Source organism: Ambystoma mexicanum, chromosome 9 (assembly GCF_040938575.1).
Source record: "Ambystoma mexicanum isolate Mex_15411 chromosome 9, UKY_AmexF1_1, whole genome shotgun sequence".
In the NCBI taxonomy this organism is placed as follows: domain Eukaryota; kingdom Metazoa; phylum Chordata; class Amphibia; order Caudata; family Ambystomatidae; genus Ambystoma; species Ambystoma mexicanum.
The window spans coordinates 1498767381-1498780549 of NC_090931.1; the positions used below are offsets into that span (position 1 = coordinate 1498767381).

At 42.6% G+C, this 13169-nt stretch overlaps 1 protein-coding gene across 3 annotated transcripts in view; it reads right to left on the bottom strand.

Annotated features, from left to right (window-relative positions):
• Nucleotides 1-1567: 1567 nt before the first annotated feature.
• LOC138489310 (zinc finger protein 354C-like) overlaps nt 1568-13169 on the bottom strand; it is a 96035-nt gene continuing 84433 nt past the window's right edge. The window contains exons 6-7 of one of the 3 annotated variants that reach the window (XR_011274776.1): nt 10698-11249; nt 8505-8637 (exon numbers count right to left, since the gene is read on the bottom strand). Coding sequence is in view for 1 of the 3 variants with exons in the window: in XM_069617010.1 (XP_069473111.1) it covers nt 8033-8637 (605 nt within the window). In the remaining 2 variants the exon portion in view is untranslated. Of the gene's footprint in view, nt 8638-10697; nt 11286-13169 lie in introns of all 3 variants that reach the window. The other 2 variants (XR_011274777.1, XM_069617010.1) reach the window with 2 other exon arrangements.

Genomic DNA, 13169 nt, shown 5'->3' on the forward strand with positions numbered 1-13169 from the left:
GTGGTTTGGTGATACTATCTAGAGGGGGAACTAAACAGTAAACCTTTAGGGCACACTCAATATCGCTTGACCATAATATGTAGCTGCAAAATCAACAAAGCAAATTTTAATTTGTGCTATGTTTTGGATCGTCATGTTCTTTGTTGTATTTTCATAATAAAGCAAGCGAAATAACAGATAAGTGTGACGCATTCTCATCTTGGCAGAGCACAAAGCAATAATTTAACAAAATGATTTGTATGCAAACACAAGTTAGTAATGCACCCTTTCACAGTTCAAGCTCTTGGCTTTTTGTATAGAGAAGATGTATTTTGAATGTACAGAGTTTGTATGGCTTCAAGTCCGCTCATCCCATATCACTTACAGTGAACACGTGTTTTCTTTATCAGCGATAAATGCAGCTAAAAAGATTTAATAATGATTTGTGTATTTTACACGTGCTGAAAGTAAGATGTGTCAAAGCCAATAGCTCTGAATGCACATATGTGAATATACATCTGTCAATAGAGCTCATTTTTGGCTCTGTGTAACAGGAATCAACAGCGTAAAAGCCTTGCGTAAGACTGCTACACTGTTGATTCCCCTCTCGCCTAATTTTCCTGCATTTGTATGGTGGAGAGCAGGGCCAAATGCAACTCGCGTTTCTGCCTTTCCCTTCCTCTCTGCAATACAACTATGCCAGCATTCGCGCCAGCATGCATCTTTATGCCCGTACAAGTGCTGGGGATCCCTATGGGCTCACCAGATTTTTGCACCATCAAAAAGCGGGTGGACTCCATAGGGATCCATTGTAAACGCTGCATGTCATGCGTACATGGCAGACATCATTTACTCTACTTGCACGGCAGAGTGCAAAAGGGAGGCCAAGAAGCGATATCCACGCTTGTACGCTGCCTTTGCCCTCCCATGCTGTACTCCGACCATGCAAAGGATTAAAATCTGGCAGTGGGGAGTAGTTTACGTTGAAGTGTTAACGTAACGGCTCTCCACCATCAAATGAGTTGCTCGGCAAAAAATAGCTCATGAGTTATTCCAAACCCTTTCAAAGCTAAGAGGCAGATTCCAGGCATATGTGTCTTGCCTTGGATGGTAAGCAGTACAAATCACAGCAGGGTTCAAAATTAAGATGTGATGACCGGGAGGTGAAAGCAGCTCCCGGTTGTCAGGCATCACCAAGTAACCAGAAGCTACAGACGGGGAATCAGCACACTGCAAATCTAACTTCCACATGAGATGCACACTTTTACTTTCTTTTTGAACATTGTGTATGCTCCATTCTAATGAAATGTGTCCTAGATGTGTACTCATTTTTCTTAATTTACATTCTGAAACACCCAAATGTAATGTCACATGTGCATGTTTGTAAGGCACCAGTTAGCCTGGAGAGCCAGAATTAGCTTCTGGTAACTTGTTTTTAAGCCAATCCGGCTCTCCTTGGGTAGACGCATGAGCTAAATAGCTCCCAGCAATTTCAAACCTTGTGACGGTAAACAAAATGACAATTCCCTTGTTTTGACAGTATGTTCTGTGTAAAGCATGCAAGAGAGGAAAAAAATAAATCCCAGTATTATGAGAACAAAAGTATTTATTTACAGTCCATCAATCAAGTGTGTGAAACAACAACAAAGAGTACTATTTCCTTAATTAAAATGTAGTGCAATTACTTACTAGTCTCACAACTGTTTAAGAACACTTGTTTTAAAATGAGCAGAGAAGACAAGACTATGACGTAACTATGAAGAGTTAATCGATTGACATATTTTAAATATTAATAATACATAGCAATAACAAATAAATATTGCATTTATTGCACATAGCTAAAAAGTGTAATAATAAAGCCAATTTCAAACTAATAAACAGATCTTTGCTGCAGCATGACACTATATGTTTAAGACTTTAGAAACACAGCTAAGAAAAAGATATTAAAGAAACAGATGTGGACTATCCAATAACATGCAAAAGTAGTGAAAAAGTCCATTGTTAGCAACATTTTCCCTAAGTAGCCCATATGGCTACCAGGGTATTGTTACTGTAAAGTAACCCATTTTGTCCTTGGGTGAGTTCACTCTCTCAGAAAGTGTCAGAATCATGTGCCTTTTCCTTAGTAGCCCTTTTACTATATTGGCAGACACGTTCTCCATGAAAAGGAGTAAAATGGCTATCAAGTTATTTTTAAGACCTGTTCGCTGGCCATTTGCTTTTTAGCCCTTCATGATGAATTTTTACAACAGGAACACATTTTGGCCATTGTCCTTCTTTGAACACAGACTCTGAGCTAACAAATTCTCTTTTGTGTAAATGCGATCCAGTTCTGACAGGTGAGGGTCCTCAAAACACTGGAATCAACATTCCTGAATTTGCTCATGAAAGTGGATTTTGGCTGGCCTCCCAAGAATGCGCGGCACTAAAAAATTGAATTGTGCATGGAAGCTGATTGGAGCGTAGGACAGCACCGACACCTCTGCTTTTGCATATCTCTAGAGACCCATTCAGCAGAACCTAACTGAGTCGCTGAAGAGATGAGGCCATCACTACAGATTCCTTGAAGTGGTGTGTGCAGAAGTCTCTTGAACCTCCTGAGGTGAAGCGCTACCTCTCTCCTGTCCAAGGGAATCCAACTTCAGGCTCTTTCTCCAGATCGAATCGAGGAAGTTGGAACCTCCTGCCTTGGAGTCCTATGTGCACCCTCCACCGGGACATAAGTGGGGGTACCCGCTGCCTGAAGAAACCAAATGACTTGCTGCAGTTGATAAGTGCCTGCACCATTGTGTGACACACTGGACTGGACTACTACAGCTGTTCTTTCCTCTAGTAATCCTCCGCTGGCCGGTCCTGCACTGCTTTGTACATCCTACAACTAAAGGCTCACCATTCTGCTCCTTCACTGCTGCAGCGGAATTATTTGTGGGAGATCTTGTGGGAGGACCTCTCACCTTGAGGACATCGTTTGTGCTGCCAAGCCATTCCCATGGACTTTGTTTACAGATCCAGGTGTCGGAACCTGCACAGCAACAAAAACAAAATCCCAAAACTAGAGTGAACCTCTGGACCCATGACTGCTGTACTTCATCAACATCTTTCGACAGCCAGGTCCACATCCAGGAGGTCTTTAGTTGTGTATCCTGTCATTGATTCATCTTATCCATGCTAGAGGGGTGTACCTACAACCCTTGTTCCTGGGACCCCTCTCTTGGACTTTCTCGACATCCAAATGCTTTCCTCTTCTTGGTATCCTGCTTCCAATGGCCTTTGTTCAATGAACATGGGTCTCAACTTCCACCAGTTGTGTCCACCATCGTCAGACTGATGTTTGCCTTGTCTGAATCGCTCCCTGAACTCTAGTCATTCATATGGACTTGAATTGGGGGCTGCCTGTAGACGTTGCCCCATTCATTTCCATGGACAAATGTTTCTAAACCCCTTAAGCTGCCTAAAATTGTCTACAAAGTATAAACTTAAACATAGGTAGTGCTTTAGATTTTTAGGCGCAATGTATTGTTTTCATATACTTCCATTTTATTTTTAAAAGTACCTACCAGTAATTTAGAGATGTCTTGATACTTAACAATGGAAAGATTATATGTTCAGTAATAGAGCATGTGGTTCTGCCTCCATTGTGCAAGCTGTACTTTACAATCCTGCCCTCTCCACTTCTAAGAGTGATGCTAGACAGCTACTATTCTGAAAGTCAAGAATCTCTCAAGGTAAAACCAGCCTAATGCTACAGGTTGGTCTTCACAAGCCCTCCCCAGGAGAACTTGCAGAAAATCTTCCCAACGCCATCTGGCTGGTCTCCAGTTCCCCACAGGGATAACAGGGAGTGTAGAAGAAAGGACCCTGCCAAGTCTGTAGGGTTTCCCACTTGAATCATGCATCCCTCCTCCTCTGATTGTTCCATTGAAAACTGGCTGCTTTACCCACTGCTCTCCAGGACTAAACAGAAACATACTTTTCTGAAAAGGCTATCGACTTTTCCAGAGACCAATCCACTGAGAAAATACAAACTGCCTTGTAATCCCGCACTAAACAATCATGGCATTTCATCCTTAGCACCCAGACTCTAGCACAGCCTAACCACAATTCTAAGATGAGAATTAAGGATAAAATTTGGTAAATGCTTAAAAATAAGTCTTTTCAACATCTTAATCTTCCACTTGAACAAACCATATCCAGTAACATTCCCCCCTCTGCTTCATGCTGCATGTCTGTCTGATTCCCATTCATAGATCTGTTACATTGTCTTTGGCAATTTAATGAATGAGCCAGATCACCTAGTGGAAATGCCGCTTGTGACATTGAAAAGCCTTAACTAATTACTATGTTTATCCTCCCATGGGAGATCTCTATATTAGGGGTCAGTATAGTGTTTTGTGTAGCACACGTTATGGCTGATGGATTGCTCCTATGCACAATCGGCCCAGAAAACTGAAAATTCACAGGACAGGCAAAGTCCTAAGTCTTTTTAATGATTGGCACACAGTTCCGAGAGAGATGCAAACTATAGGGGAGACGGCAGCTTGAGGAGTTTTTCTCTATTCTACAATAAGTTTCCATTAGTCTATAGTTTAAAACATGGCGATTGTCAAAGTGTTTTGGCTTCTGATGGCAGCAATTTCTTAGAGACGCACACATCCATTTCTGACTCAGGATAAAAGGGAGCCATGCAATAGATTGTTTTTCGGACAAGCTCAGGATTTTAGATTTCACATTCTTTCACCCAATTACCTATTGCCAAAGACACTGTTCTTTCCACCACTTTGCGGCCTTCGTAGCACACAACGATTATGCTGAGGATCACGGTTACAGCAGGAATATCTACAATTTACTATGATGCCACGCTTGGCTATATTAAGTGACTTTTGAATTTATGGATTTGGTAAAAGAAAACGTGTTACTACTGCTCCAACTTATAGATAAAAAGAAAGTTCTTTGTCGGCTCAGCACCTTTGGATTTTGATCCTATTTTTCACAGTTATGTTGATGCTCCATTGGGCAGGCAGTGTAGTAAACCTCCGTTCATACAGTAAAACCTTGGGCGGAGCCAAGAGATTCACCTCTCTTCTGAGCAGTTGAGTTGAACCCTACTGGCAAACAGCTATTTCCAAATTCTCTGCTGAATGTCTGCCTAGTATAATGCCTTGTGTGAAGGAATAGCCATATTGGTAATTTCACCCTTTAATGTCAGACTTTCCCAGTCGGCCATTAAATCATAGGCTTTGGGTAGATATGTCTCCACTTCCAGGATATCACACTGAAGAGGCACGGCTCTGGCGTCATATCACTGCAATTACTCTATCGCAGATGCCCATGCCGACTGCGATTTTGGTTTCACTTGCAATATGAATGAGCTTTGCATATTTTGTGTAAAATGCTGAGCAAGTAGCAGTGAAACCTACAAATCATAAGAGAAGTGCTCCCAATTTACATTCCACCCACTCGGGCTCGGAGAGGAAACCGGTTTCAATAGATTGCTCTACGTCATCATAACCTGAGCTGTGATGTAAATACCCATTACCGTTCCATGTGATCACATAGCTTTAATTACCATAGAAACTCTCAAGTCAATCAAGCTTTTTCTAATGAAATCCCGAATAGATGGTACCATACTGTATTTTCTTGAAATGCTCCCATCTCTCCCCCATTGCAGCTGATAACAGTACTAAGTGTGATGAATCCCAGAATGTTTTCACTGCTTCCGAAGGGGGAGACCCTTCCCATGAGGCCAGGGAGGTTAGTCCCCCTGGGGCTGGTACTCAGCGGGAGGATCTCATGGGAGGGGAAAACCCCTTTGCGACCAGTGACGACCAGATCAGGAGAACACAGTATTTCCACCAATTCCATGACCCTAAACCCCTTCCCACAGTTACCCCACTTCTCCGTCACCTCATTTCTCTTCTCTCCTACCTTCATACCCTATGTACTTTGCGAAAGCAGTTCATGGCGAAAGTAATGACACGAGGAAGATTCCTAGTGAGTTTCCACACCCACACTCCTTTAGTACTGAGATGAGGAGGAGCAGTGGAGAAATACAGAGTTACCATCGGAACTACTTTTACGAGTCTAGTGGTTCAGAGACATTAATTGGAAGAAACAGAATAAAAACCAAAAAGGGCTTAACAACAAATCAAGGACTCTGGAGGAGCCACGAGAGCCAGGAGGAACCCAACTTGCAGACAGGTGCTAACCGGGACGCCAGGGAGAAGAGGAAAGAGTCCGAGAGTAGTCCAGGACACCAAGGCGATACAACCCATGAGCGAACTAGACCTCTGGGTGCCCCAGAGATCTGGGAAGCTGGAAGCCATGCTAGCACAGAACAGAGAAGGACTGAGTCCTGCGAATGAGCCCAGCGACCGCCACCTAACCGACAACTGCACAGCCTACAGAAAGAGGTACAGGGGTAGTCAGGAAGATGGTAGAAGCTCAAGCAAGCTGTGGCACAGTTTAGAAAGCAGTGTCTGGGACCCCAAAAACAAATAAAGGGAAGCAAGGAAGTACATGGAGCTGTACTGCTGCTTGGCAGGAGAGTGAACCACGCCTTGGGAAAACCAAACTAATTTTAACTCAGATTAGCAAGTCACGTACTCACAGCCAAATAAAGAGAACTGGGACTCACTGAACAATTCTTACAGTGCTTGGCAGGATAGTGAACCAAGCCAATATCACCCACTACAGCCAGGAAGGCCTCAAGTCCATTATTCTTCATCACAGTACCTGTTGAGAGGGAACCAGATCTACCCACCAGGATTAAGGACCCACCACAGCCTGGGAAGACTCCAGGCCATTCTTCTTCATTGCAGTACCTGGTGAAAGGGAACCAGGGCTGAGAACCAGGGTCTGGGACCCCAGAGAACTGTATTGTAAGCCTGAGAATGGCTGGGAAAGGAAGACACCCCCGACCCCACCAATTATTGAACAAGTATGTACACCTGAGGAATGCTGGGGAAGGTAGACATTGCCCCAAAAGCTGAGGAGTAGTTGAGACCACACAGGGAAAACTACAAAGCTAAGAACTGCCTTTTGTCCAGCAGAAGGGAGTCATACCTCTGGACCAAGAAGACATCACTTTGACTTAGTTAGCTTAGAGTGTAAGGGGTGGATTTAAAAATTTGACACTGGACATCGGGACTTTTGCTTTGGACTTTCTAACACTAGTTATTTTAGTTGAGGCAGGGAAACCCCTCTTAGAGTTAGGGCAAGATAGGGTTTTGTTTTCCTTTCTATCCTCTAATATAGGTTTTAGCCAAAACTATGAGCCCTCTGTGTCAGTATTACTTCTGCACCCTTACATAAAACTGTCACAGATATGCTGCTCACCCCACTTTCTAGAATATCCCTGGCCAGGAATTGTCCTAATATTGTTGGGCGAGGTGAAAAGAAAACTACAAATATTGTGAGAGGAAAATGTAGTAGTAAACATTTGGGAATCCCTTCATTTTGTCACAGTATCTTTTAGTGATGCATATAGTTTACCTAAAATATTATCAAAGATTACAATGTGTTGTGAAGATGTGTATTACCACATGAATGTAGAGTTGGTCGAATGCACAGCTGGGCATGCCACCAACACCCATCAGTGAATGCAATTACATCTTCTTTCTGGTGGAAACCAGCTCCACACTGGTTATGCCAAAACATTCTCTTTCCCAGATCCTGCATACTGGAGTTGAGATGCACTTTTTTGCACACAAATAATGTGCACAGAGCCACATTCTAGAGTACAGGCATCATGGGTTATTTGTGTTGCATAATGATCCTCCAGTTAATAGCAATAATTCTTCATACTAATTGCACTTTGTGCTACGAGATCTTTGTAGATGTATTATGGTGCCAAATCTTTTTGTCTTTATTGACCAGGGTGATTTCTCTTGAAGTCTAGATTTTACATTTGTACTTGTGTAGTGACTGGAATAAGCCTTTTTGTTGAGTCAAAGCACATGCTTTGTTCTTTGGCGAGAAAGAATATTTTTCCATCCTATTGATGCCTATGTGGCAATAAGCACATTTCACGGTTTGTTCCTCAGACTTTGGCTTCTCACAGGGATAACATAGTGAAACAAGGGCTTTCTTCATATTCTGCCTCATGCATTTTCTGATGCTTATTGAGATTTTCTTTCGAACTGTAGCTTTTTTCACATTTGGCACAATGGAAAGGTTTCTCTCCTGTATGAGTTCTTTGATGTGCCATCAGATGGTGCTGGCGACTGAAGCTCTTCCCACACTCGGTGCAATGGTAAGGCCTCTCTCCAGAGTGTATTCTCCGATGCCTGGTAAAATCCTGAATCCTTTTGAATATTTTCTGACAATCTGGGCAAGTATACAACTTGATGTTGCTCTGTGCATGTGTTTGACTCTTACAGAATTCATTCCTCAGATGACTGTCAAAATCATCATGGGGAGCCACTCTTTCTGCATTAGCGGTTCCTGGATGCATTTCACACAGTTCTGTATGTGTGAAATTACGGTTGCATTGCGTAACATTTTCATCTCCCAGTTCTGTGCTATTTTCAAACCATAGGTTAATTATAGAGTTGGTTTCATTGCGTTTGAGGACCTCTGCTTCCTTTTTCCCATTGAAACCTTTATCAGCACACACCATCGAATGACCAGCCTTTCTTTTTCTGTTCCTGCTTTCATGACCTGTAGGATTGAAAAGGAAAGTCAAACCATCAGGTTTCTACATGCTAAGCATCACAAAGCAACACCATGTACACTTCGGTCAATATATAGTGCTGTGCATTGATCACAGGGCCATCCTACATTTCCCCATCCCCTCCACTCCGTCATGACAGCATGGTGCTCACTGAAATCAGATGCTTGATGACAGATTAACTCTTCCTTTCACCAACATCAGTTCACACCTTCTCAGGTTGTCAACAGTTAATGAGACAAAGTAAACTCCTGTAGTTTGTGCCATTGAGCTTTTAGAAAGAACCCTGAAACATCTGTGAAAAGCATATCTCCAGTATGGACTGATAAGCACACGCATCAGCAAGTGGCATAATAAGCAGCAAAGACGAGAAGTTGCAGAACTCGTCATCATTAACTGATGTTCCATATTGCTGATCTTTAGCCTGACAGATGGATCCTACAATGGCTGCAGCTGAGGTACGAGATTGCAAGAGGCCCTGATATTGGGCAATATGGGCTTTGTTCTGAGGCAACACTGTTACTACCTGCTTTTTTCTGTTTCCGCCAGTATTTGTGGGATCATATATTGCCACCCACTATAGGGAGAGGCATTTGGTAAAGTAAGGGACCCAAGTCTACAAAGTACTCACTGTGTTTTATTGTGTTGGTGTGCCCTCATTTTCATACAACCGCATCATCAAGGAACTCCACCTTGTTCTGAATGTATTCACGTACTTATTTTATCTAAATTTAATATTTGAAACATAAACATCCAAGGATCTGATGTCTAATCTTGGACCTATAATCCATTTTGTTTAAACAGAAACAAGGAATTAAAATCAACCAAATCCAAAATACAATTGCAGAAATTAGCCCCAAGTCAACACTGCCAATATAAATCGAAAGATTGGCAACTTGTATATTGTACAAATAATTCCTCCACTCCCAATTCACATTCTTGACTGCCTTACTCAACAGGATTCAATGTGCATTACAATACTTCATCCACTGGAGATACGGAATAGGATGCAAAAGACGGAAAATGTTCTTGTACTTTGTTGACCCTTATGTTATACAAAAATATGCTTGCAGTCGATTCAGAGTTGTGCATAAACCTTTTATGTATGTTTTAATGTTTGGCAAAAGCGGCTTGCTTCTCTGGATCCATCAGGTCCTGCCTTTGAAGTTCCTCTGGAGCTACCGAACCACGCAGACCCACAAACTCATTTTGCTCTCAACTATTTGAATGCACAGCTGAGCCCGGAACACCCCTGGGGGAAAGGGGAACGGGATCAAATAAAAAACTCAGATTCTGATCTTCCACACTTGGATAGGTATATGCATTAATGAGAAAAGACACAATAAGGTAACGAGTTTCTCTCACCTTACCTCCTCCCTTATTCACCCCAGTGGTAAGCAGGAGTACCTGAAATTCCTCTGCAGGAAGCCAACAGGAAATTATTCTGACTTGAAAGAACTCTGGTAAGAATACTTGAAGACTAGACGGTGAATTTACTTTTGTGAAGGCTTGAACTACTTCCTAAACCGAGTCCTGACTGAAAGAACTCTTAATTGCTTCCCTAAGCAGGATTCATTGAATCTCCTCCTGAGTTGCTTTCCTAAGTATTTCCAAAATTCCAGAAAAACAAACACCTCCTTTTATTTGAGATTATTACTTAGAGTCTTTGAGAGTCTTGAATCACCCTGTCAGGGTTGCTTGGACGTTTGCAGAATTTGCAGACAAGAGGTCACGCAGATAGCCTATCCTAAATTCCTTACACTATTTCAGTAACAATTTACATGGGCTTTTGTTCTGTTATATTTGGCTCAACCTTCAATCTGAATTTCATCTAAAACATTTTAATTCACTGTTGAATACTAATTATTACCAGAACTAGTCTGGTTTAGCACCTGGAGCTTGTCTTTTAAACTTTTTTTATAGAGCACTTATTTAAACATGCTACCCCGGATTGACTGCGACTGTACAGTCCCTGCGGGAGTTTGCAAGTCAGTTCATCAGCTGGACTGATTGAGCAGCACTCGCCACGCATACACAGAGGGTGTCTCACCTTCCTGCATATACTTCGCCGACAAGTCTTTAGCTTCTCCTTCACTCCGCTCTGACCAGTCATGCTGAAAAGCCTTCACTGTTGCCACCACTCTTTAGAAATCCTGTCCGGCACATGTCATAAGGAGCCTCTCCCTTTCCTCGAATCTCCAAAATGAACGCAACAAAAAAACCTTACACTCACACTCTCCAAAAAGTACATCTAATCACTGTAACAGACTTTAAACATTCAGAAGTCTGTCTTCTACAGCAACTGTGTATAGGGTTGGCTCAATATCTTTTCTCCACTAAAAGCAAGCATGCACACTGCCCCACCAGTTCTTATTCACTTGCGAGTCGGAAAAGCCAATTTTAAACAGTCTACCCAAGTGACTTTTGATATAATAATACTCCAGTTAAGAGTTCAATGAAATCTCAGCTTATTAAACTATTTACACACTAATTCTAAAGGACAATTATATTTATAATTACAGCGCTTCACTTAGCTTAGGTTTTGAAGGCGATCTCTGCTCTTCCTGCTTTCCTGGAATTGTCTTGCTCCTCTTCTTCTTCTCTGATGAAGGAAATCTTCACTGGTTACACTTCTGGCCTGAAAATGGGAGCTCAAACTAAACAGGACCTGCTCAAAGGACACATCTGAATGAAAGGCAGTTTAGAATGCTCAACCAAGTCCTTTGTTTCTTCTTCATCCAATCACAAGTCCAACCTCTTATCTCCATCTTGCCAAGGGAACACTCCAGCCTTATGAATGATTCAGGTCAAGGCCCAAACCAACAGAGCAAATGCCAGTAGAACTAAATTGAATTAACTATGATACATTGTGCCAATTACCAGGGGTAACCAGGCATTTAATGTAAGCACACTATAACACATGATGCACACCAGGGAACGGGACAACATCTTCGTCTGGGCTGACATGTTCTTCCACAATGTCCAGTTACATGCCAAATCCCATTCTTAATAAGGGAGTTGAGAAATGGAAATTTAGGGAGAGTCAGGAAGTGATACTTGTTCCAAATCTGTAATATTCTATGTATTTCCTGTTGCTTGTTCTGACAAAGTGCCTAATTGTATTGTTCACTTACTATTCCTGAATAATCATTTTGATGCAACTATTCCTAGTCTCTGGTCCATGTCTAAATCACACTAAAGATTAATAATAGGTTTAAGTATTACATCTAACCAAATAAATAAACTTGCTAAAACCAGAAGCGAGAATATCCCCCTCTACACTCGGTATAACTGAACGAACATTACGTTACAACCAACAAGTGTCTCACTATCATGTGCCGCCCCGCGCGATACTTACCTGCTTGGAGGCTTTTATACTTGTTATGAGGGTTACTCATAAGGGATACTCTAGTAGACTGCGGGTATATTTTCAAACCTTTTAATTAGCTTACAAGTATAATCAGGTCACATCAGGTACATGAAGAGATAGGGAAGTACAGAGGGGAGCCCACTGGCTTCCACCGCCCAGGCTACATCTTCCAACTGCCCTGGGTGGAATCATCTTCACACTCAACATTCCAGTCACTCTCCTAGCATTCCATTCATGACATCACACCTTGCACTCACACACCATGCATTCAGGAAACAGGGAACAGGCAGGAAATTCAGTCACAACACAGACTATATTCAGGGAGCAGGCAGAAAAGTCAGTCACAACACAGGCTGTATCCATGGTTGTGGTTGTCGGCAGGGTGGATGCAGAGGACCAAGATGGCGGGAGTCATGGTGGCGGTGTTTTATGGCAGTACAGCTATGGCGCAGATGACTGCTGTGGGTGTGGTCATCTTGTCTGCCGCAGGCATGCGTTGAGGGCCAGCTCTGCACATGCGCAGTGTGGAAAGTGTTCCCTGTTGGCTTGGAAACTGTCACAGGGATGTTCCTGCCTCGTTCCTGTGGTGGCAGGGTATTTAAACTGCTGGCACAGATGCTTGGAGTGTCTTAATGCACCAAGGGACCTTTTGGCTTTCCCTGGCCGGTTCCTGCTGCCTTTTACTACCTTCAGCTTTTTAGCCAGTCCCCTGCCTGCCAGTCGATTTTGTTGCCTACTTATTTTCTTCACGCTAGTCTTTTCTTTGTCTACCATTGCCTCCCTGTACTTGGTCACCCTTCCTGTCCCCTTTCTCCAGCCTGCCACTTGCCTGCTCTGGTCTGCCTGTCTCCAGTCTGTCTGCCTCCTTTCTACTTGTCAGTCTGGTTTATTTTTTATTTATTTGAATTTATATAGCGCACTTGCAGCCTGGGGGCATCAGGGCGCTGTTACATCATTAGTTGCATGACACAGCATTGCTTAGTGGTTACATTGGGCGTAGCAATGTTGTTACATGACATGGCATTGATTACATTCGGCATAGCAATGTTGTAGAAGGTTACATGAGCGATGATGATGCATAGAAGGTACTCAGATTATACAGTGTTGGAGCAGGTTACGGGAATATGCAAACAAAGTACATATGTAAAAGTC